General features: G+C 36.7%; 1 protein-coding gene across 3 annotated transcripts in view; it reads right to left on the bottom strand.

The window, feature by feature from the left end:
* Positions 1-26,710, bottom strand: part of LOC133577776 (carbohydrate sulfotransferase 15-like) — a 116,754-nt gene that overhangs the window by 20,332 nt on the left and 69,712 nt on the right. For all 3 annotated transcript variants that reach the window (XM_061931786.1, XM_061931787.1, XM_061931785.2), the window contains exons 2-3: positions 16,579-17,170; positions 5,366-5,705 (exon numbers count right to left, since the gene is read on the bottom strand). In XM_061931786.1, coding sequence (XP_061787770.1) covers positions 5,366-5,705; positions 16,579-17,019 — 781 coding nt within the window. In that variant the 5' untranslated portion in view covers positions 17,020-17,170. The remainder of the gene's footprint in view (positions 1-5,365; positions 5,706-16,578; positions 17,171-26,710) is intronic.

Genomic DNA, 26,710 nt, shown 5'->3' with positions numbered 1-26,710 from the left:
ACTATGATTACATCGATATTTTTTTAGCATCACAAAATCTTCTTTCATTTTTTTAAATGTATATTATGTTTATAAACATATGAGGACTTTGAATATGACCAATGTATGACCCTGTAACTACTTTGTATCGGATTGATACCCAAATTTGTGGTATCACCCAAAACTAATGTAAAGTATCAAACAACAGAAGAATTATTACATTTTAACAGAAGTGTAGATAGAACATGTTACAAGAGAAAGTAAGCAGATATTAACAGTAAATGAACAAGTAGATTACCACTTGTCCTTAATAATGTTGACAAAATAATAGAATGGAAAATGACACAATATGTTACTGCATATGTCAGCAGACTAATTAGGAGCCTTTGTTTGCTTACTTACTAATAAAAGACAAGTTGTCTTGAATGTTCACTATTTTATTTAAGGACTAAATTGCAATAAGAAACATATGTTTAATGCACCCTAAGATTCTTTGTTAAAATAAAGCCAATAGTGATATTTTTTGTGGTCCCCTTTATTTAGAAAAGTATCGGAAAGTATTGAAATACATTTTGATACCTGTACCGGTGAAAGCATACTCAGGCCTACGTTTGAAACATAGCAGGAAAGAAAACACCAGTCAGACAACTTAGTCAAATCCAAATAAAGCTGAAAAAAAAAAAGACGGATCAATGCGCTAATGAGGTTTCGTGAGAAAAAACGGCGCCTTGAGTTTATGACTAATACGCCATAAACCTTCCAGTCTAATTATTTTTAAAAGCCCATAAAAAACAAAACAACAACAACAACAACAAAAGTGTCTTACACTGCAAAAACTGAAATCTAAGTAAGATGAAATATCTCAAATAAGGCTGATATTTGCTTATTTTCTGTCTGATAAGATCATTCTTCTCACTAAGCAGATTTTATGTTAGAGTGTTTTACTTGTTTTAAGTGTTTTGGTCCTAAATGATCTCAGTAAGATATTACAGCTTGTTGCTGACATTTGATGACCTATATTGAGTAAAACATGCTCGAAACTAGAATATCAAGTGATGCAAAGCTGTGTCATCAACACTCACAAGTATAAAACTACTTTTTTTTTAAAGTAATCATTTCTTATTTCAAGCATGAACAAAAAAAATCATGACTTTGACACAATTGTGTCTCATAATTAAAACCGATGACAACCAAATGGACTTTGCCGTTTTATTTTCAATGAAACAGGAGAAAATAGGTGCTCCTATAGTAGTACAGTTGGCACAGTACAGTAAACGGACAGTTCATATTTAAACATTTCACATGTGACATTTCAAACTATTTTGAACAGAAATAGTTCATGCACATTCAGATGAATTCTTCAAAATTACAATAAAAAAAATTTGGCTGGGGGCCGGGCTGTGTGTGTGTGTGTATATATATATATATATATATATATATACCTTGTGCAATTTACTGAAAGAGCACGCACTTGGCGTGATGATGTCATGTTATCAATGGAAAAATGCATTTTTAGACCATATTATTTGCCTGAGCGGCTAGGAGACCCCGAGAGTAACAAGCGGTTGCCTTGTTGCCTTTCCATTAAGAACAATAAACTAGTTTTTAGTATAAGATTGCTGGTTTCAAGACATGTAATGCCGAGCGCATATCATTATGTCAAGATAATGGCACTGGCGTTTACTTAATTTAAGAATATTTTTCAACATATTGAGAAAAAAGGTCTAATTTATTTATTTTTTTTATCAAGAAAAGTGCACTTGTTATTAGTGAGAATATACTTATTTTAAGGTATTTTTGGGTTCATTGAGGTTAGCTAATTGTACTTTTTTTGGAAAGTCTTGAGAAGCCAAATTTTCTTGTTTTATTGGCAGATAATTTTCCTCAGTTCAAGTAAAATGCCCCTAATTTTTGTATTTTTAGGGACTTTGGGACAGAGGACCCTATTGTATTTCTAGCGTTTTATTATTATACTGCCGCCTCTTTGAGCTGTAATTTGACCCCCTTAACATGCTTCAAAACTCATCAAATTGGACACACACATCAGGCAATTGGGATATAATCAAAAAACCTAACCCCAAAACTCAAAATTGCGCTCTAGCGCCCCCTAGGAAGAAAACACAGACAAAACTGCCTGTAACTCCCAGTAGGAATGTCGTAGAGACATGAAACAAAAACCTTTATGTAGGTCTCACTTAGACCTATATTTCATACACTGACAACCCCCAGCAAAAATCAACAGGAAGTTTGCAATTCCCCCTTCGAAACAAAAGTTGTGTAAAAACAGTCACCTTTTTTCAAACATTATCTCCTCTGAGCGCGTTTGTCGTGTCGGCTTCAAATTAGCACAGGAGAGAGATTGAACCCTTCTGATCAAAAGTTCATTAAAGAGTTTTAATTACTGCTCCGGTTTGGATTTTATGAGCCCTCAAAGTCGGTCGCGTCCATCGCTGCTTGCAGCTTTAATTTCTTCTTGTTTTTGAACACTGACTTTTTGCAGTGTAGTTATTGCAATGTAGAAGAAAAGCATTTATGTGTAGACAATGGAGTCGTCATGCGTTGCGGGCGATATCGGCGAGATCATCAATGATCGCGGCGTGCGAGCATGAAGTCATCATCTTCATTTCCTGCCGCTGAATCGCACGGACGGCCTCCTTTATGAGACGACAAAAACAAGCGCTCTCGTTTGCTAATTAGTGACAATGTGACCTTTGACCCGGGAGAGTTGGGGATTGGGGGCGAAATAGGATGAAAAACCTATTTTCTACCCCCGAAGGTAGAAGACGAGCGGCATTTTGTGACATTGAAAGGCGACACAGGAAGTGACAGGCGGCGCCCACACACGCGGCTTACAAAGCATCCGGGGGAAGCGTGCAGATGTTGCCCTTTATTCAAGTGGCGTCTACGCCGACGTGCGTCACACATGGCGACAAGTGAAGACATCTCCCCGTGAAAAGGGAGGGGGGGAGGAGCGGAAAACAATCAAAGAGAGTCGGTCGGAATGCTGGGAGTGAGTAAAAGTGCTGGTAAACGTGAGCAGGAAATAAACACGCTGGCTGGTGAATATTCATCACCACCATAATTGCCCTAAAGAGAGGGATAATTGATGTCGCTTTGACGGCTCATCAATATACATCAATACTTTAAAAGTCGCCTCGGCACTCGTCCTACATGAATAATCTTACATGTTTTTCTGCTGGAGCAGGCCATTTGAAGGCACATACTGATATCAATAAACATAAATGTCATTAAATAGTAATATCATTTCAGGGACATTTGAAATAATTCACAGAGAAAAATAAATAAATAAAAAAGCATGTTTTTTTCTCTTGCCATTTAGAAATTATGATAGTGAAATTAGTCATTTTTAGAGATGTCCGATAATGGCTTTTTTGGACGATATTCCGATATTGTCCAACTCTTAATTACCGATTACGATATCAACCGATACCGATATATACAGTCGTGGAATTAACACATTATTATGCCTCATTTTGTTGTGATGCCCCGCTGGATGCATTACACAATGTAACAAGATTTTCCAAAATAAATCAACTCAAGTTATGGAAAAAAATGCCAACATGGCACTGCCATATTTATTATTGAAGTCACAAAATGCATTTTAAAAAAAAATTTTTTTTTTTAACATGCCTCAAAACAGCAGCTTGGAATTTGGGCATGCTCTCCCTGAGAGAGCATGAGGAGGTTGAGGTGGCGGGGCGAGGGGCCGGGAGTAGCAGGGGGTGTATATTGTAGCGTCCCGGAAGAGTTAGTGCTGCAAGGGGTTCTGGGTATTTGTTCTGTTGTGTTTATGTTGTGTTACGGTGCGGATGTTCTCCCGAAATGTGTTTGTCATTTTTGTTTGGTGTAGGTTCACAGTGTGGCGCATATTTGTAAGAGTGTTAAAGTTGTTTATACGGCCACCCTCAGTGTGATCTGTATGGCTGTTGACCAAGAATGCTTTGCATTCACTTGTGTGTGTGAAAAGCCGTAGATATTATGTGACTGGGCCGGCACGCAAAGGCAGTGCCTTTAAGGTTTATTGGCACTCTGTACTTCTCCCTACGTCCGTGTACACAGCGGTGTTTTAAAAAGTCAAAAATGTAACTTTTTGAAACCGATACCGATAATTTTGAAACCGATACCGACAATTTACAATATTACATTTTAAAGCATTTATCGGCCGATAATATCGGCTGTCCGATATTATCGGACATCTCTAGTAATTATATTTACTGCATATTAAAAAAAAACAACTTCTGAAATGTCAACAAAATAAATTAATAATTATAGTTATTGTGGAGGGGGGCGTGGCCTGCGGGCCTGCCGCGGAAGGGGCTGTAATTATGTAGTTATATTTCATTTATTTATTTAGACATTCTGAAATGTCAACAAAATGAATTGATAATTATATTTATGAATTAAATAAAAACATAAAAATACAAACAAATACCCTGGCCATTCAACCAGAAAAAAACCTAAAAATCGGATTAAAAAATATATATATGTTACTCCTTATAGCCAATCCAAAATAATGATCATCTGACCACAAACTTTCCTCCAGAAGGTCTTATCTTTGTCCATGTGATGTCAGATGAAACAAAAATGGAGCTGTTTGACCACAACACCCATCGATATGTTTGGAGGAGAAAAGGTGAGGCCTTTAATCCCAGGAACACCATGCCCCCCCGAGTCAAAATAATTGCCCGGGCCTGTCTTAAGGGCTCCTGTTTGTCGGCTCACAGAGCTGTTTTGGCCAGTTTCTTATCTGTTTTGAAGAAGCAGCTGTTCTCCTTTCGCTTTACATAAGCTGACTCTTTTTGTTTGGACTTAGACCTCTTCTTGCTGATGCTACTGTCGCATTGTAAGGGCCGGTCTCCTGAAACTTCAGTAAAAAGGTGGTATTGTACCATTCTGTCTCTGGGGGTCCTTTTTTTACTCAACATACAGTACAGGCCAAAAGTTTGGACACACCTTCTCTCATTTTCTTTATTTTCATGACTATTCACATTGTAGATTGTCACTGAAGGCATCACAACTATGACACCTGTGGAATGGAAACCATTTCAGGTAAATGCCTCTTGAAGCTAGAGAATGCCAAGAGTGTGCAAAACAGTAATCAGAGCAAAGGGTGGCTATGTTGAAGAAACTAGAATATAAAACATGTTTTCTTTTGTTAAGTACATAACTCCACGTGTTCATTCATAGTTTTGATGCCTTCAGTGACAATCTACAATGTCAATAGTCATGAAAATAAAGAAAAGGCATTGAATGGGAGGGTGTGTCCAAACTTTTGGCCTGTACTGTATATCTTAGTAGATTTTTAAAAAGACTGTAAAGAAGAAATTATAAGTATGAATCTTTATTTATAGAGATATTCACTCACCGAACCTCTTGCGGGTCCACCAGTGCGGCTCTTTAAAAGTGGTGAACTTAACGTCGGGATGCAGCAGCAGGCGGTTGTAAAGATCGGTGGTGCCGCACTTGGGCTGCCCGATGATGTAGAAATACGGCAGGCAGCGGATGCGGTGAAGCTTCCCGCCGTGGCTGAACAAGTGCTTCTCGAAAGTGCGCCGCAAGTTCGTGAAGACGGTGCGAAAGTGCCGGGCGTAGTGCGCGTACAAGTTCTCCCCGTAAGGGTCAGAGGTGACGTTGCCGGCGTACTCCTCGTACCAGCACGGGTTGCGGACGTCCGGCAGGAATTTGCAGGGGATGACGGAAAACATCTGGAAAGACAGAAAAAAACAAAGAAATTGGAGTCTAAATACGAAACCTCATAGCGTATTTTCCGGACCATAGGGCGCACCGGATAGAAGTAACAACTTTACTAGGGCTGCAACAACTAATCGATTATAAAAATAGTTGGCGATTCATTTAGTCGTCGATTCGGGCAATTTTTGATGTATTTTTATATATTTTTAATTTAATTTTTTTATAAACCTTTATTTATAAACTACAACATGTACAAATAGCTGAGAAACAATAATCAAAATAAGTATGGTGCCAGTATGCTGTTTTGTTTCAATAAAATACTGGAAAAGATAGAAATATAGTTTGTCTCTTTTATCCGATTATTAATCGAGAGATTAATCGATGATCAAATGAATCGTTAGTTGCAGCCCTAAACTTGACACTACTTTATATTAGAAATGGCAACAGTGGAGGATGAATGTCCCATAACAAGAAGATAGAGAAAAAGAAGAAGCTTATTGACTATGGTGTCGATATGGACTACAAAGGCGGACGCGCGCAAATTTTCAGGACTTATGCAGATCCCAAATACAGATCAGCAGGTACCAGAAGGAAAGAAAAGTTGCTTTTGCATAATATTGCGAAACAAAACGCCAGATAATATGTCTTACCTTATACACACACCATAATAACACTTAGCTTAGAACCTAGAACATAGCTTACCAAAGTCGTACTAAAACGTCGTTCTATACTTTCAATGGAACATATCAAATGTTGGTGTTTTTTTTACTTGAGTCATATTGCCATCATATTGCAGTCCACACGTATCTCTTATGTGTGACTGCCATCTACCGGTCAAACGTATCATTTCACCGTGTACCAAGTAAAACAGCTTCGAGGTCGGTAAGCACAACCAGAATTATCCCGTACATTAGGCGCACTGTCGAGTTTTGAGATAATGAAAGGATTTTAAGTGAGCCTTATAGTCAGAAAAATACGGTACATTTGTGGTACTTTAATAAATCATCATTTGGAATGCATGGGAAATCGGAAAAGAAAACACACCCTTTCTTTTATTAACAAAAACTCCATGCAACCAGAAGAAGTATTTACAACCTGGAACCTGTTTTGAGAAAAAGTTGAATGATTATTATACCAAATAATCGGTATCAGATCCAATCGTTTCGTGCCCAAAGATTCACATATCGACATCTGGATGAATCCTCGCTGCTTTACTTGAAAACTTTAGCGATTAGCTTCTTGTGTCGTCTTGCTCGGTGTGTGTGTGTGTGTATAGCATGCTTAGCCATTCCTTTTCCTGTAGTCCTCCAGTGATAATGCTACATGGAAGACAATTTTCCGCCGTGGTGGCGAGGATTCGTATCTTAGAAGTGGCTATGTGTTATGGATGGATGACACGTTATTATAGCTAATATAGACACTTACATCATGTGTTGGCTTCAATGTAACACTTATATAAGACTTTTAAAGTCATTTTGATAGTAGGCTAATATAGACACTTACATCATGTGTTGGCTTCATTGTAACACGTATATAAGACTTTTAAAGTCATTTTGATAGTAGGCTAATATAGACACTTACATCATGTGTTGGCTTCAATGTAACACGTATATAAGACTTTTAAAGTCATTTTGATAGTAGGCTAATACAGACACTTACATCATGTGTTGTCTTCATTATAACACGTATATAAGACTTTTAAAGTCATTTTGATAGTAGGCTAATATAGACACTTACATCATGTGTTGCCTTCATTATAACACTTATATAAGACTTTTAAAGTCATTTTAATAGTAGGCTAATATAGACACTTACATCATGTGTTGCCTTCATTATAACACGTATATAAGACTTTTAAAGTCATTTTGATAGTAGGCTAATATAGACACTTACATCATGTGTTGGCTTCAATGTAACACTTATATAAGACTTTTAAAGTCATTTTGATAGTAGGCTAATATAGACACTTACATCATGTGTTGCCTTCATTATAACACTTATATAAGACTTTTTAAAGTCATTTTGATAGTAGGCTATTATAGCTCATATAGACACATCATGTGTTTTTATTATAACACGTATATAAGACTTTTAAAGTCATTTTGATAGTAGGCTATTATAGCTAATATAGACACTTTACATCATGTGTTGCCTTCAATATAACACTTATATAAGACTTTTAAAGTCATTTTGATAGTAGGCTAATATAGCTAATGTAGACACTTACATCATATATTGCCTTCATTAGAACACTTATGAGACTTTTAAAGTCATTTTGATAGTAGGCTAATATAGAAACTTTACATCATGTGTTGCCTTCATTATAACACTTTTTTAAAGACTTTTAAAGTAATTTTGATAGTAGGCTATTATAGTTAATAGACACTTACATAATGTGTTGTCTTCATTATAACACTTATATAAGATTTTTTAAAGTCATTTTGATAGTAGGCTAATATAGACACTTACATAATGTGTTGTCTTCATTATAACACTTATATAAGATTTTTAAACTCATTTTGATAGTAGGCTAATATAGACACTTACATCATGTGTTGCCTTCATTATAACATGTATATAAGACTTTTAAAGTCATTTTGATAGTAGGCTAATATAGCTAATGTAGACACTTACATAATGTGTTGTCTTCATTATAACACGTATATAAGACTTTTAAAGTCATTATGATAGTAGGCTATTCTAGCTAATGTAGACACTTTATATCATGTGTTGCCTTCAATATAACACTTATATAAGAGTTTTAAAGTAATGTTGATAGTAGGCTAATATAGCTAATATAGGCACTTACAGAATGTGTTGCCTTCATTATAACACTTATATAAGACTTTTAAAGTAATTTTGATAGTAGGCTATTACAGCTAATATAGAAACTTTACATCATGTGTTGCCTTCATTATAACACTTATTTAAGACTTTTAAAGTAATTTTGATAGTAGGCTATTATAGCTAATATAGACACTTACATAATGTGTTGTCTTCATTATAACACTTATAAGATTTTTTAAGTAATTTTGATAGTAAGCTAGTATAGCTAATATAGTCACATCATGTGTTGTCTTCATTATAACATGTATATAAGACTTTTAAAGTCATTTTGATAGTAGGCTATTATAGCTAATACAGACACTTTACATTATGTGTTGCCTTCAATATAACACATATATAAGACTTTTGAAGTCATTTTGATAGTAGGCTAGTATAGCTAATATAGACACTTACATCATGTGTTGTCTTCATTATAACACTTATATAAGACTTTTAAAGTCATTTTGATAGTAGGCTATTATAGCTAATATAGACACTTACATCATGTGTTGCCTTCACTATAACACGTATATAAGACTTTTAAAGTCATTTTGATAGTAGGCTAATATAGACACTTACATCATGTGTTGCCTTCATTATAACACTTATATAAGACTTTTAAAGTCATTTTGATAGTAGGCTAATATAGACACTTACATTATGTGTTGCCTTCGTTATAACACTTATATAAGACTTTTAAAGTCATTTTAATAGTAGGCTAATATAGACACTTACATCATGTGTTGCCTTCATTATAACACTTATATAAGACTTTTAAAGTCATTTTAATAGTAGGCTAATATAGACACTTACATCATGTGTTGCCTTCATTATAACACTTATATAAGACTTTTAAAGTCATTTTAATAGTAGGCTAATATAGACACTTACATCATGTGTTGCCTTCAATATAACACTTATATAAGACTTTTAAAGTCATTTTGATAGTAGGCTAATATAGACACTTACATCATGTGTTGCCTTCATTATAACACTTATAAAAGGCTTTTCATTGTATTTTGTATTTTTGGTCCAATATGGCTCTTTCAACATTTTGGGTTGCCGACCCCTGACCTAGTCCCTCTGGGGCGGTGTTGTGCAGGTTGAAGGACTCCTATTGATTTTGTAGGCAAAGAGAGCGAGGGCTCTTGTACAAAAGATGTTTTGACCGTAACGTCTGATCATAGCAGCGACGCAGACATCTCATTACAGTCTCCTCACATTGGAGATAGTCTTTGGGGCCATCAAAGCCGATCGCCGGCGAGACCGGCAGCGTCTCCAAATGCAATTAATGCCGTCGCAATATTGATTGTCCCTCTGCATGCACGCTCCTTTTCATTAGCGCGCTCCATGACAAATGAGTTACGTGGCAAACAGCCGGGAAAAAGTCATTATCATTAGAAGGAATGGCTAATTGGAGCTGAGGAGAGGCAGGGATCAAAGACTTTGAAGTACAGTGGAGACTCCTTTTACGGACCCCTCCATTTGAGAGCTTTTCCATTTACGAGCTTTTCGATCAAAACAACAAGCTGCTGTCCTCTGTATAGCTGCTCTGCCAACACACACATAAATCCCTTTGGTGCCCTCACAAAGATCAGAAATCACCAAAATTAACTTTGCCAACCATATTGCTACTAGGGTGGTCCCGATACCAATATTTTGGTATCAAAATATGTATTTTGATGCTTTTCGGTACTTTTCTAAATAAAGGGGACCACAAAAAATTGTATTATTGGCTTTATTTTAACAAAAAAATCTTAGGGTACATTTGTCAGAATAATTGGATCCAAGTTTTCACAAAACTTTGTGTTTCCATGAGTTCCCGGCGAGAGGACAAAAGCTGTCTTTGATCCTACCAATCAAAAAGCTTGTAAAACTCCACTGTGTAGGATGGGAAGCAACATGAAGGTGTTCTGTTTCATTGATGTATTGTAATCCACAGAAAGATTTTGTCTTGACCCGAGAACTACAAAGGCAGAGAGGAAACAGGACCAGACTCCTCTCCAGACAACCTTTTTTGAACTGTTTTACGACCTTTTCTTTGAATTGTTTGTAATCAAAGGCGATGGCTGTTTACGACCCCCGTACCTTTAGAAACAGCTGTTGCCATGTAATCAGGGAAAGTCCAAATAAAAGAGGTTGCGTACAATCTTTCGGGAGAGCGTGGTGGATCTGTACAAAGAGTACAGTCCAGACGTTTCTCCTCACTGAGCCAAGTTTAAGTCTGTCTCTGTTTGATTCCTTGCTTCTTGTCTTGTTTAATAGATGTCATCAGTGTTTGAACCTGACAACATTAAACATATGTTTCTTATTGCAAGTTTGTCCTTAAATAAAATAGTGAACATACAACTTTTCTTTTATTAGTAAGTAAGCAAACAAAGGCTCCTAATTAGTCTGCTGACATATGCAGTAACATATTGTGTCATTTATCATTCTATTATTTTGTCAACATTATTAAGGACAAGTGGTAATCTACTTATCTGCTTACTTTCTATTTTAACATGTTCTATCTACACTTCTGTTCAAATGTAATAATCACTTCTTCTTCTGTTTGAAACTTTACATTACTTTAGGATGATATCACAAATTTAGGTACTGATGATATTCAAAGTCCTCATGTGTCCAGGGACATATTTACTGAGTTTATAAACATAATATACATTTTTTTTAAATCGAAAAAGGTTTTGTGATGCTAAAAAAAAATAATGTAATTATAGTAGTATGGACTAGATACGCTCCTGTACTTGGTATCATTACAGTGGATGTCAGGTGTAGATCCATCCATGGCGTTTGTTTACATTGTGACACCGGTGAGCTAAGGTGTGTAGTGAAGCATGTTTAGCTATTCCTCGTCCTGCAGTGATAATGATACTTGTAAGAAACTTACTTTATTTGTCGCCATGGAGACAAGGATTAGTGATTTAGAAGTAGCTAAAACACGGATGACTGCGGATGGACATTAGCCGCTAACTAGCTAGCCATGTCTTAAAGCACCTCTTCCTGAGGGCGTTTCAGTGTTACAACTTCACCTTTATCTTCAGTTTTTAAGCCAAAATGCGTCCGTTCTCCCTTTTCTGTCTACACACTGTGTCTGCTTGTAAGTACTCTCCGATTGTGCGCTGCCGAACATGCTCCTCTGCTCGTAAAACCAACAATGTCACGACGTGACGAGTATAGTACCGTTTTTGATTCATTAGTACCGCGATACTATACTAGTACTGTTATACCGTACAACCCTAGTTCCACGTGTACAAACCTTCACTAAAATATGGACTTTTGCAGAGGCTGGCACCCATTATTGTGTGAATGCTCCAAAACATTCACACATATGGTTTTCTACACCAAAATTTATCTATTTATTTTTCTTCTCCAGATTTTGGCACGCTCTACCTTCCACATTTTTCATCCGATTCAAACCGTTCCAACTTCAAACTGTTCAGCCTATTCAGGAATCGCGGGCTTTCCCTTGACAAATTCCAAAATTTCCCGGATTTCCCAGAATTCCAGGTTTTCCGGGACATTTTTCCCATTCAAAATTAATTGGACATTTTTCAAACTGCCACCATTTCCACATTTTTCAACCGATTCAAACCATTCCACCTTCAACACATTCCACTCATCCTGGAAATTCAAACTATTAACTTTTTTTTCCAGGAATACCCACAATACCCTTTTTTTCAAACCCTTTTTTCTGGCGACTACTCCTTCTACATTTTCCTACCCCCTTTAACTGTTCCACCTTCAAATAATTCCTCTTAATCAGGACAAAAAATAAGTTGTTTTTTAAACTGGAATAATTCCTGGTTTTCCCGAAATTCCTTAACACCATTTCTCAATTACAAATGTTAATATTTTAACATTTCTTGACAGATTTGAAAAATTCCAACGCCAACGATTTCAACTCATTCAGAACACGCAAGTCTTTTGACATTTTCCCAAAAAATTCCCGCTTTTCCCAAATGTCCATGAAATTCCCATTGAAACGAATGGGACATTTTTCTAAAGTTTCATCCGATTCAAACGGTTCCAACTTCCAAATATTCAGCCTGTTCAAAATTGTGTGCTCTTCTTCAACAATTAAAAAAAAAATCCCGGATTTCCAAGAATTCCCATTTTTCAGGGACATTTTCCCCATTCAAGATGAATTGTCCATTTTTTTAAACTTCCACAATTCGCACATTTTTCAATCTATTCAAACCATTCCAACATCAACACATTCAACTCATCCAACTAACACTTTACAAAGTTCCAAACCAAATTCCGTTTTTTCTGGAAATTCAAACTCTTCAACATTCAAACTATTCTTACATTCATACTACATCCTGTCATCATTTCGATTCAACTTCAGCATTGGAGCATTCACACGCAATTCCTTCAGGAATTGCCTCATCTAGTTGTCACGACGTGGTTTTCGCTTACTGCGGGGTCGTTCTCCCAGGAAGGCAAACGGACGACTCCGGACAGGACTTGCAGGTAGGAACATGATTTAATTTTAAGAAACACTCAACGAGGTACAAAACAGAAAACAACCCGAAGGCAAGCATGCCAATCGCACGTGGAAGCTAAGGCAAAAACTTAGGACATGAAACTATAGACATGAACCTCACGAAACTGTGCCATGAAACAAACACGAAACTGTGGCATGAAACAACCAGCATTAACTATGGCATAGAACAATCATGAAACTGCCATGAAACAAACACGAAACTGTTGCATGAAACAACCAGCATTAACTATGGCATAGAACAATCACGAAACTGTGGCATGAAACAACTAAGACTTACGTAGTCCAGGCATGAGGCAAACAACTAATGTCGCCAGGACGACTGACTGGCAAAGGCAGGCTTAAATAGTCCTCTGATTAGCAGCAGGTGCGTGTCCCGAACACCAGAGGCAGGTGAAACTCATAAGTATCCATTATAACTACAAACCCCGTTTCCATATGAGTTGGGAAATTGTGTTAGATGTAAAAATAAACGGAATACAATGATTTGCAAATCCTTTTCAAGCCATATTCAATTGAATGCACTACAAAGACAACATATTTGATGTTCAAACTCATAAACGTTATTTTTTTTTTTTTGCAAATAATTAACTTAGAATTTCATGGCTGCAACACGTGCCAAAGTAGTTGGGAAAGGGCATGTTCACCACCGTGTTACATCACCTTTTCTTTTAACAACACTCAATAAACAATTGGGAACTGAGGAAACTAATTGTTGAAGCTTTGAAAGTGGAATTCTTTCCCATCCTTGTTTTATGTAGAGCTCCAGTCGTTCAACAGTCCGGGGTCTCCGCTGTCGTATTTTACGCTTCATAATGCGCCACACATTTTCGATGGGAGACAGGTCTGGACTGCAGACGGGCCAGGAAAGTACCCGCACTCTTTTTTTACCAAGCCACGCTGTTGTAACACGTGCTGAATGTGGCTTGGCATTGTCTTGCTGAAATAAGCAGGGGCGTCCATGATAAAGACGGCGCTTAGATAGCAGCATATGTTGTTCCAAAACCTGTATGTACCTTTCAGCATTAATGGTGCCTTCACAGATGTGTAAGTTACCCATGCCTTGGGCACTAATGCACCCCCATACCATCACACATGCTGGCTTTTGAACTTTGCGTCGATAACAGTCTGGATGGTTCGCTTCCCCTTTGGTCCGGATGACACGATGTCGAGTATTTCCAAAAACAATTTGAAATGTGGACTCGTCAGACCACAGAACACTTTTCCACTTTGCATGAGTCCATCTTAGATGATCTCGGGCCCAGAGAAACCAGCGGCGTTTCTGGGTGTTGTTGATAAATGGCTTTCCCTTTGCATAGTAGAGCTTTAACTTGCACTTACAGATGTAGCGACAAACTGTATTTAGTGACAGTGGTTTTCTAAAGTGTTCCTGAGCCCATGTAGTGATATCCTTTAGAGATTGATGTTGGTTTTTGATACAGTGCCATCTGAGGGATCGAAGGTCACGGTCATGCTGCTTACGTGGAGTGATCTCTCCAGATTCTCTGAACCTTTTGATGATATTATGGAGCGTAGATGTTGAAATCCCTCAATTCCTTGCAATTGCACTTTGAGAAACATTGTTCTTAAACTGTTTGACTATTTGCTCACGCAGTTGTGGACAAAGTGGTGACCCTCGCCCCATCCTTTCTTGTGAAAGACTGAGCATTTTTTGGGAAGCTGTTTTTATACCCAATCATGGCACCCACCTGTTCCCAATTAGCCTGCACACCTGTGGGATGTTCCAAATAAGTGTTTGATGAGCATTCCTCAACTTTATCAGTATTTCTTGCCACCTTTCCCAACGTCTTTGTCGCGTGTTGCTGGCATCAAATTCTAAAGTTAATGATTGCTTGAAAAAAAAAAAAGGTTTATCAGTTTGAACATCAAATGTGTTGTCTTTGTAGCATATTCATGGCTTGAAAATGATTTGCAAATCATTGTATACCGTTTATATTTACATCTAACACAAATTCCCAACTCATATGGAAACGGGGTTTGTAAAACAAACTCCGGTGTCAAACAGGAACTAAAAGAGTCCAAAACTAACAGAACATAACAAAAACATGATCCAGACCACGGATCATGACACTAGTTCAGGGGTCGGCAACCCAAAATGTTGAAAGAGCCATATTGGACCAAAAATACAAAAACAAATCTGTCTGGAGCCGCAAAAAAATAAAAGCCATTTTACATACAGATAGTGTGTCATGAGATATAAACTGAATTAAGAGGACTTAAAGGAAACCAAATGAGCTCAAATATAGCTACAAACGAGGCAAAATGATGCAATATGTACATATAGCTAGCCCAAATAGCATGTTAGCATCGATTAGCTTGCAGTCATGCAGTGACCAAATATGTCTGATTAGCACTCCACACAAGTCAATAACATCAACAAAACTCACCTTTGTGCATTCACGCACAACATCAAAAGCTTGGTGGACAAAATGAGACAGAAAAAGAAGTGGCATAAAACACGTCCTAGAAAGTTATACATGTAAACAAACAACGGTGAGTTCAAGGACTGCCAAAATTAGTAGGACAAAATGGCGCTCGTCAAATACTCGAATCAGTGAAGCATGATTAATATAAACCATACTTGCCAACCCTCCCGGATTTTCCGGGAGACTCCCGAAATTCAGTGCCTCTCCCGAAAACCTCCCGGGACAAATTTTCTCCCGAAAATCTCCCGAAATTCAGGCACACAATATAAACAACGTACCTGCCCAATCATGTTATAACTGTAGAATGATGGAGGGTGAGTTCTTGGTTTCTTATGTGGGTTTATTGTTAGGCAGTTTCATTAACGTCCTCCCAGAGCGGCAACAACACACAACAACAGCAGTCACGTTTTGTCTACCGTAAAGCAGTTCGTCTGCCGTAAACAGCAATGTTGTGACACAGGACAATACTGCCATCTAGTGCATTTGATGAAAACACTTTTGTGCGTGCCACACAGCATTGCATCATCAGAGAGGGTGTTCAGCATGGTTAGAAAAATAGTGACAGAGAATAGAACAAGGATGGACAATTCAACCCTTAACTCAACAATGAGTAGATGAGTGTTATGTGTGTGTATATGTGTAAATAAATGAACACTGAAATTCAAGTATTTTATTTATATATATATATATATGAAATACTTGACTTGGTGAATCCTAGCTGTAAATATACTCCTCCCCTCTAAACCACGCCCCCAACCACGCCCGCCCCGCCCCCCACCTCCCGAAATCGGAGGTCTCAAGGTTGGCAAGTATGATATAAACAGTGAGCTTTATAACAATTAGGGAGGTTTGTGTCATGTTTGTCCTCCTACACAAACCATATTAAAACAAAAAATAACACATTTTCCCCTCATCTTTTTCCATTTTTCATACATTTTTGAAAAAGCTCCAGAGAGCCACTGGGGCGGCGCTAAAGAGCCGCATGCGGCTCGCCGACCCCTGCACTAATTCATAGCTACATTGCTTCTTACGGAGAACTTTGCTTCACTATATGAACTTTTTGATATACAAACCAATTGAGTTTGTAAATGGAAGTTCCACTGTACTCACATGTTGCTCGCTTTGAACCAACGCCGTGCGTTCCGGAATCTGCCGCCAACCGGTGAACACCACTTTGGACTCGATGGACTTGACCACCAGCTGCATGTGCGCGTAATCCTTGACCGCCGACAGGTTGAAGGCGAAGGGTCCGGGGCTGACCAGGCCGCCGATGTGATACGGTGACGGCGTGAGCAGCAGACCCTTCTTGTCCCCGGTCAGGACATACGAAGTCATGACGAGGAACATGACGGCCACGCCAAAGAGGAGGCCGTAGAAGCGGACCTTGTGGGCGCCGCCCAGCGCCCGCCACATCCTGGGGCTCTCCCGTTTCACCTCCAGGATGGTGAACAGGTTGACAAGCGCCTCGTCCACCTGCAGCAGCAACGGTCTCTGGCAGTAGTCGTCCGGCGGGGAGCCCAGCAGGGTGTACTTGTAGTCCACGTGCGTCATGCTGTCGGCGACCGGCAGCGTCCGCCCCGGCAGCTGTCACGGCGTGGCGGGTGCTCGGACCTTGTAGGAGGCTCTGGGACACGGGTGTGCATGACAACTGGCGCCCATGACGTGTGACGATGAACGGACCGCCTTATCCGCTGACGGCGCTCTGACGGGAAGAGAAAGATCAGATGTTGAAATCATCGGGAGCGCTTGATGCACTTTTATCGCCGTCACGGCACGCAACGAGGAAGTTCTTGTCTTTGTGCCGTCACAGCAGATTTGACACAAGTGAGGTTGGCAGGACTGAGTCAGATCATTTTGCAAAATCTCAATTTCACTTCCTGTTTTTACGCCTCGGAACCCTAAAACCCATCAGCCGCACTAATCACAGTCACCGCCGGTTATTTACAGTCGTGGTCAAAACTTGACATAAAGAACATAATGTCATGGCTGTCTTCAGTTTCCAATCATCTCTACAACTCTTATTTTTTTGTGATGTAGTGATTGGAGCACATACTTGTTGGTCACAAAAAACATTCATGAAGTTTGCTTCTTTTACGAATTTATTATGAATCTACTGAAAATGTGACTGTGAGGAGGCGTGGCCTGCAGCCCTGCAGCGAGGCGGGGTGTGCCGGGGCGACAGGTGCGAAAGTAGCCCACCTGGGCGCAGTCTTCAGATCACCTGTCACTCTACAAAAGGGCAGCAGCCGAGAAGGACAGGGTGGGAGAAGTTGGAGAGGACGATGGAGAGAGAACCCGAGCCCGAGACGGAGACGCGGGAGGCTTAAAAGCAACCGGAAGAGCGCGACCGTCACCAGAGGAGAGTGCTGAAAAGCAGAGGAGCAAGAGAAGCAGATTTATTGAAAAATAAATCATTGTTCTCCACTACAAACGAGCCTGTCATGTCCGTCATTGGTGGTCCGAGGAACCCGGAGGTGCGAGTCCTCCACAGTGACCAAATCTGCTGGGTCAAAATGTTCATATTTGCTTACATGTCCCTTGGCAGGTTTCACTGCAATAAGGCGCTTTTGGTAGCCAACCACAAGCTTCTGCTTGAATTTGTGACCACTCCTCTTGACAGAATTGGTGCAGTTCAGCTAAATGTGTTGGTTTTCTGACATGCACTTGTTTCTTCAGCATTGTCCACACGTTTAAGTCAGGACTTTGGGAAGGCCATTCTAAAACCTTCATTCTACCCTGATTTAGCCATTCCTTTACCACTTTTGACGTGTGTTTGGGGTCATTGTCCTGTTGGAACACCCAACCGCGCCTAAGACCCAACTTCCGCGCTGATGATTTTAGGTTGTCCTGAAGAATTTGGAGGTAATCTTCATTTTTCATTGTCCCATTTACTCTCTGTAATGCACCAATTCCATTGGCAGCAAAACAGGCACAGAGCATGATACTACCACCACCATGCTTGACGGTAAGCATGGTGTTCCTGGGATTAAAGGCCTCACCTTTTCTCCTCCAAACATATTGCTGGGTATTGTGGCCAAACAGCTAATTTTTTGTTTCATCTGACCACAGAACTTTCCTCCAGAAGGTCTTATCTTTGTCAATGCGATGTCACACCTCAATGATTAATTGAGGTGTGGTGTCAATTTGAGTAGTGGCCTCTTTTTGAAGAAATACGATAATTCAAGGAGTGTAATTTCAATTTTTTTTTTTTATAAGGGAAACAATACGTTTTTTAGTTCAAGCAGACTTTGCAACCAATGATTAATTAAAAGTATGGTGTCAATTTGAGTAGAGATTTTTATTTGAAGAAAAACTAGTACTTAGTGGAATTCCTGTAATGCGTTTCCATAGGGTAAAAAAAAACTAACTTCATTAGTTTAAGCGGACCTTCAACCCAATGATTAATTGAGGTGTGGTGTCAGTTTGAGTGGAGGCCTCTATTTGAAGAAATACGATAATTCAAGGAGTGGAATTTCCATATTTGTTTTCTAAGGGAAACAATATACGTTTTTTTTTAGTTTAAGCAGACTTTGCAACCAATGATTAATTAAAAGTGTGGTGTCAATTTGAGTAGAGACTTTTATTTGAAGAAAAATTAGTACTTAGTGGAATTCCTGTAATGCGTTTCCATAGGGTAAGAAAAACTAACTTCATTAGTTTAAGCGGACCTTCAACCCAATGATTAATTGAGGTGTGGTGTCAATTTGAGTGGAGGCCTCTATTTGAGGAAATAGGATAATTCAAAGAGTGGAATTTCTATATTTTTTTCCTAAGGGAAACAATATGTTTTTTAGTTTAAGTAGACTTTGCATCCAATGATTAATTAAAAGTATGGTGTCAATTTGAGTAGACTTTTATTTGAAGAAAAAATAGTACCTAGTGGAATTCCTGTAATGCGTTTCCATAAGGTAAAAAAAACCTAACTTCATTAGTTTAAGCGGACCTTCAACCCAATTATTAATTGAGGTGTGGTGTCAATTTGAGTGGAGGCCTCTATTTGAAGAAATACGATAATTCAAGGAGTGGAATTTCTATATTTTTTTCCTAAGGGAACCAATACGTTTTTTAGTTTAAGTAGACTTTGCAACCAATGATTAATTAAAAGTATGGTGTCAATTTGAGTAGAGACTTTTATTTGAAGAAAAAATAGTACTTAGTGGAATTCCTGTAATGAGTTTCCATAAGGTAAAAAAAACTAACTTCATTAGTTTAAGCGGACCTTCAACCCAATTATTAATTGAGGTGTGGTGTCAATTTGAGTGAAGGCCTCTATTTGAAGAAACATGATAATTTAAGGAGTGGAATTTCTATATTTTTTTCCTAAGGGAACCAATACGTTTTTTAGTTTAAGTAGACTTTGCAACCAATGATTAATTAAAAGTATGGTGTCAATTTGAGTAGAGACTTTTATTTGAAGAAAAATTAGTACTTAGTGGAGTTCCTGTAATGAGTTTCAATAGGGTAAAAAAATTAACTTCATTAGTTTAAGCGGACCTTCAACCCAATGATTAATTGAGGTGCGGTGTCAATTTGAGTGGAGGCCTCTATTTGAAGAAATACGATAATTCAAGGAGTGGAATTTCTTTTTTTTTTTTTCTAAGGGAAACAATACATTTTTTAGTTTAAGTAGACTTTGCAACCAATGATTTATTAAAAGTATGGTGTCAATTTGAGTAGAGACTTTTATTTGAAGAAAAAAATAGTACTTAGTGGAATTCCTGTAATGCGTTTCCATCATGTAAAAAATTACCTTCATTAGTTTAAGCGGACCTTCAACTCAATGATTAATTGAGGTGTGGTGTCAATTTGAATGAAGGCCTCTATTTGAGGAAATAGGATCATTCAAAGAGTGGAATTTCTATAATTTTTTCCTAAGGGAAACAATACGTTTTTTAGTTTAAGTAGACCTTGCAACCAATGATTAATTAAAAGTATGGTGTCAATTTCAGTAGAGACTTTTATTTGAAGAAAAATTAGTACTTAGTGGAATTCCTGTAATGCGTTTCCATAGGGTAAAAAAATTAACTTCATTAGTTTAAGCGGACCTTCAACCCAATGATTAATTGAGGTGTGGTGTCAATTTGAGTGGAGGCCTCTATTTGAAGAAATAGGATAATTCAAGGAGTGGAATTTCCTTATTTGTTTCCTAAGGGAAACAATAAGTTTTTTTTAGTTTAAGCAGACTTTGCAACCAATGATTAATTAAAAGTGTGGTGTCAATTTGAGTAGAGACTTTTATTTGAAGAAAAATTAGTACTTAGTGGAATTCCTGTAATACGTTTCCATAGGGTAAAATAACTAACTATTAGTTTAAGCGGACTTTTAACCCAATGATTGATGTGTGGTGTCAATTTGAGTGGAGGCCTCTATTTGAGGAAATAGGATAATTCAAAGAGTGGAATTTCTATATCTTTTTCCTAAAGGAAACACTACGGTTTTTAGTTTAAGTGGACCTTGCAACCAATGATTAATTAAAAGTATGGTGTCAAATTCAGTAGAGACTTTTATTTGAAGAAAAATTAGTACTTAGTGGAATTCCTGTAATGCGTTTCCATAGGGTAAAAAAACGAACTTTATTAGTTTAAGCGGACCTTCAACACAATGATTAATTGAGATGTGGTGTCAATTTGAGTGGAGGCCTCTATTTGAATAAATACGATAATTCAAGGAGTGGAATTTCCATACTTTTTTCCTAAGGGAAACAATAAGTTTTTTAGTTTAAGTAGACTTTGCAACCAATGATTTATTAAAAGTATGGTGTCAATTTGAGTAGAGACTTTTATTTGAAGAAAAATTTGTACTTAGTGGAGTTCCTGTAATGCGTTTCCATAGGGTAAAAAAATTAACTTCATTAGTTTAAGCGGACCTTCAACCCAATGATTAATTGAGGTGTGGTGTCAATTTGAGTGGAGGCCTCTATTTGAAGAAATACGATAATTCAAGAAGTGGAATTTCTATTTTTTTTTTTCTAAGGGAAACAATAAGTTTTTTAGTTTAAGTAGACTTTGCAACCAATGATTTATTAAAAGTATGGTGTCAATTTGAGTAGATTTTTATTTGAAGAAATATTAGTACTTAGAGGAATTCCTGTAATGCCTTTCCATAGGGTAAAACAACTAACTTCATTAGTTTAAGCGGACCTTCAACACAATGATTAATTGAGGTGTGGTGTCAAATTGAGTGGAGGCCTCTATTTGAGGAAATAGGATAATTCAAAGAGTGGAATTTCTATATCTTTTTCCTAAGGGAAACAATACGTTTTTTAGTTTAAGTAGACCTTGCAACCAATGATTAATTAAAAGTATGGTGTCAATTTCAGTAGAGACTTGTATTTGAAGTAAAATTAGTACTTAGTGGAATTCCTGTAATGCGTTTCCATAGGGTAAAACTACTAACTTCATTAGTTTAAGCGGACCTTCAACCCAATGATTAATTGAGATGTGGTGTCAATTTGAGTGGAGGCCTCTATTTGAATAAATACGATAATTCAAGGAGTGGAATTTCCATACTTTTTTCCTAAGGGAAACAATAAGTTTTTTAGTTTAAGTAGACTTTGCAACCAATGATTTATTAAAAGTATGGTGTCAATTTGAGTAGAGACTTTTATTTGAAGAAAAATTTGTACTTAGTGGAGTTCCTGTAATGCGTTTCCATAGGGTAAAAAAATTAACTTCATTAGTTTAAGCGGACCTTCAACCCAATGATTAATTGAGGTGTGGTGTCAATTTGAGTGGAGGCCTCTATTTGAAGAAATACGATAATTCAAGAAGTGGAATTTCTATTTTTTTTTTTTCTAAGGGAAACAATAAGTTTTTTAGTTTAAGTAGACTTTGCAACCAATGATTTATTAAAAGTATGGTGTCAATTTGAGTAGATTTTTATTTGAAGAAATATTAGTACTTAGAGGAATTCCTGTAATGCCTTTCCATAGGGTAAAACAACTAACTTCATTAGTTTAAGCGGACCTTCAACACAATGATTAATTGAGGTGTGGTGTCAAATTGAGTGGAGGCCTCTATTTGAGGAAATATGATAATTCAAAGAGTGGAATTTCTACATTTTTTTCCTAAGGGAAACAATACGTTTTTTAGTTTAAGTAGACCTTGCAACCAATGATTAATTAAAAGTATGGTGTCAATTTCAGTAGAGACTTGTATTTGAAGTAAAATTAGTACTTAGTGGAATTCCTGTAATGCGTTTCCATAGGGTAAAACTACTAACTTCATTAGTTTAAGCGGACCTTCAACCCAATGATTAATTGAGGTGTGGTGTCAATTTGAGTAGAGGCCTCTTTTTGAAGAAATACGATAATTCAAGGAGTGTAATTTCAATTTTTTTTTTTATAAGGGAAACAATACGTTTTTTAGTTCAAGCAGACTTTGCAACCAATGATTAATTAAAAGTATGGTGTCAATTTGAGTAGAGATTTTTATTTGAAGAAAAACTAGTACTTAGTGGAATTCCTGTAATGCGTTTCCATAGGGTAAAAAAAAACTAACTTCATTAGTTTAAGCGGACCTTCAACCCAATGATTAATTGAGGTGTGGTGTCAGTTTGAGTGGAGGCCTCTATTTGAAGAAATACGATAATTCAAGGAGTGGAATTTCCATATTTGTTTTCTAAGGGAAACAATATACGTTTTTTTTTAGTTTAAGCAGACTTTGCAACCAATGATTAATTAAAAGTGTGGTGTCAATTTGAGTAGAGACTTTTATTTGAAGAAAAATTAGTACTTAGTGGAATTCCTGTAATGCGTTTCCATAGGGTAAGAAAAACTAACTTCATTAGTTTAAGCGGACCTTCAACCCAATGATTAATTGAGGTGTGGTGTCAATTTGAGTGGAGGCCTCTATTTGAGGAAATAGGATAATTCAAAGAGTGGAATTTCTATATTTTTTTCCTAAGGGAAACAATATGTTTTTTAGTTTAAGTAGACTTTGCATCCAATGATTAATTAAAAGTATGGTGTCAATTTGAGTAGAGACTTTTATTTGAAGAAAAAATAGTACTTAGTGGAATTCCTGTAATGCGTTTTCATAAGGTAAAAAAACCTAACTTCATTAGTTTAAGCGGACCTTCAACCCAATTATTAATTGAGGTGTGGTGTCAATTTGAGTGGAGGCCTCTATTTGAAGAAACATGATAATTTAAGGAGTGGAATTTCTATATTTTTTTCCTAAGGGAACCAATACGTTTTTTAGTTTAAGTAGACTTTGCAACCAATGATTAATTAAAAGTATGGTGTCAATTTGAGTAGAGACTTTTATTTGAAGAAAAAATAGTACTTAGTGGAATTCCTGTAATGAGTTTCCATAAGGTAAAAAAAACTAACTTCATTAGTTTAAGCGGACTTTCAACCCAATTATTAATTGAAGTGTGGTGTCAATTTGAGTGAAGGCCTCTATTTGAAGAAACATGATAATTTAAGGAGTGGAATTTCTATATTTTTTTCCTAAGGGAACCAATACGTTTTTTAGTTTAAGTAGTATTTGCAACCAATGATTAATTAAAAGTATGGTGTCAATTTGAGTAGAGACTTTTATTTGAAGAAAAATTAGTACTTAGTGGAGTTCCTGTAATGAGTTTCAATAGGGTAAAAAAATTAACTTCATTAGTTTAAGCGGACCTTCAACCCAATGATTAATTGAGGTGCGGTGTCAATTTGAGTGGAGGCCTCTATTTGAAGAAATACGATAATTCAAGGAGTGGAATTTCTTTTTTTTTTTTTCTAAGGGAAACAATACATTTTTTAGTTTAAGTAGACTTTGCAACCAATGATTTATTAAAAGTATGGTGTCAATTTGAGTAGAGACTTTTATTTGAAGAAAAAAATAGTACTTAGTGGAATTCCTGTAATGCGTTTCCATCATGTAAAAAATTACCTTCATTAGTTTAAGCGGACCTTCAACTCAATGATTAATTGAGGTGTGGTGTCAATTTGAGTGAAGGCCTCTATTTGAGGAAATAGGATCATTCAAAGAGTGGAATTTCTATAATTTTTTCCTAAGGGAAACAATACGTTTTTTAGTTTAAGTAGACCTTGCAACCAATGATTAATTAAAAGTATGGTGTCAATTTCAGTAGAGACTTGTATTTGAAGTAAAATTAGTACTTAGTGGAATTCCTGTAATGCGTTTCCATCATGTGAAAAAACTATCTTCATTAGTTTAAGCGGACCTTCAACCCAATGATTAATTGAGATGTGGTGTCAATTTGAGTGGAGGCCTCTATTTGAATAAATACGATAATTCAAGGAGTGGAATTTCTATATTTTTTTCCTAAGGGAAACAATACGTTTTTTAGTTTAAGTAGACCTTGCAACCAATGATTAATTAAAAGTATGGTGTCAATTTGAGTAGAGACTTTTATTTGAAGAAAAATTAGTACTTAGAGGAATTCCTGTAATGCCTTTCCATAGGGTAAAAAAAATAACTTCATTAGTTTAAGCGGACCTTCAACCCAATGATTAATTGAGATGTGATGTCAATTTGAGTGGAGGCCTCGATTTGAAGAAACATGATAATTTAAGGAGTGGAATTTCTACATTTTTTTCCTAAGGGAAACAATACGTTTTTTAGTTTAAGTAGACTTTGCATCCAATGATTAATTAAAAGTATGGTGTCAATTTGAGTAGAGACTTTTATTTGAAGAAAAATTAGTACTTAGTGGAATTCCTGTAATGCGTTTCCATAGGGTAAAAAAATTAACTTCATTAGTTTAAGCGGACCTTCAACCCAATGATTAATTGAGGTGTGGTGTCAATTTGAGTGGAGGCCTCTATTTGAAGAAATAGGATAATTCAAGGAGTGGAATTTCCTTATTTGTTTCCTAAGGGAAACAATAAGTTTTTTTTAGTTTAAGCAGACTTTGCAACCAATGATTAATTAAAAGTGTGGTGTCAATTTGAGTAGAGACTTTTATTTGAAGAAAAATTAGTACTTAGTGGAATTCCTGTAATACGTTTCCATAGGGTAAAATAACTAACTATTAGTTTAAGCGGACTTTTAACCCAATGATTGATGTGTGGTGTCAATTTGAGTGGAGGCCTCTATTTGAGGAAATAGGATAATTCAAAGAGTGGAATTTCTATATCTTTTTCCTAAAGGAAACACTACGGTTTTTAGTTTAAGTGGACCTTGCAACCAATGATTAATTAAAAGTATGGTGTCAAATTCAGTAGAGACTTTTATTTGAAGAAAAATTAGTACTTAGTGGAATTCCTGTAATGCGTTTCCATAGGGTAAAAAAACGAACTTTATTAGTTTAAGCGGACCTTCAACCCAATGATTAATTGAGATGTGGTGTCAATTTGAGTGGAGGCCTCTATTTGAATAAATACGATAATTCAAGGAGTGGAATTTCCATATTTTTTTCCTAAGGGAAACAATAAGTTTTTTAGTTTAAGTAGACTTTGCAACCAATGATTTATTAAAAGTATGGTGTCAATTTGAGTAGAGACTTTTATTTGAAGAAAAATTTGTACTTAGTGGAGTTCCTGTAATGCGTTTCCATAGGGTAAAAAAATTAACTTCATTAGTTTAAGCGGACCTTCAACCCAATGATTAATTGAGGTGTGGTGTCAATTTGAGTGGAGGCCTCTATTTGAAGAAATACGATAATTCAAGAAGTGGAATTTCTATTTTTTTTTTTTTCTAAAGGAAACAATGCGTTTTTTAGTTTAAGTAGACTTTGCAACCAATGATTTATTAAAAGTATGGTGTCAATTTGAGTAGATTTTTATTTGAAGAAATATTAGTACTTAGTGGAATTCCTGTAATGCGTTTCCATAGGGTAAAACAACTAACTTCATTAGTTTAAGCGGACCTTCAACACAATGATTAATTGAGGTGTGGTGTCAAATTGAGTGGAGGCCTCTTTTGAGGAAATATGATAATTCAAAGAGTGGAATTTCTACATTTTTTTCCTAAGGGAAACAATACGTTTTTTAGTTTAAGTAGACCTTGCAACCAATGATTAATTAAAAGTATGGTGTCAATTTCAGTAGAGACTTGTATTTGAAGTAAAATTAGTACTTAGTGGAATTCCTGTAATGCGTTTCCATCATGTGAAAAAACTATCTTCATTAGTTTAAGCGGACCTTCAACCCAATGATTAATTGAGATGTGGTGTCAATTTGAGTGGAGGCCTCTATTTGAATAAATACGATAATTCAAGGAGTGGAATTTCTATATTTTTTTCCTAAGGGAAACAATACGTTTTTTAGTTTAAGTAGACCTTGCAA

The sequence above is a fragment of the Nerophis lumbriciformis genome, linkage group LG39 (assembly GCF_033978685.3).
Source record: "Nerophis lumbriciformis linkage group LG39, RoL_Nlum_v2.1, whole genome shotgun sequence".
NCBI lineage: Eukaryota > Metazoa > Chordata > Actinopteri > Syngnathiformes > Syngnathidae > Nerophis > Nerophis lumbriciformis.
This window is presented reverse-complemented; position numbering and strand designations above follow the sequence as displayed.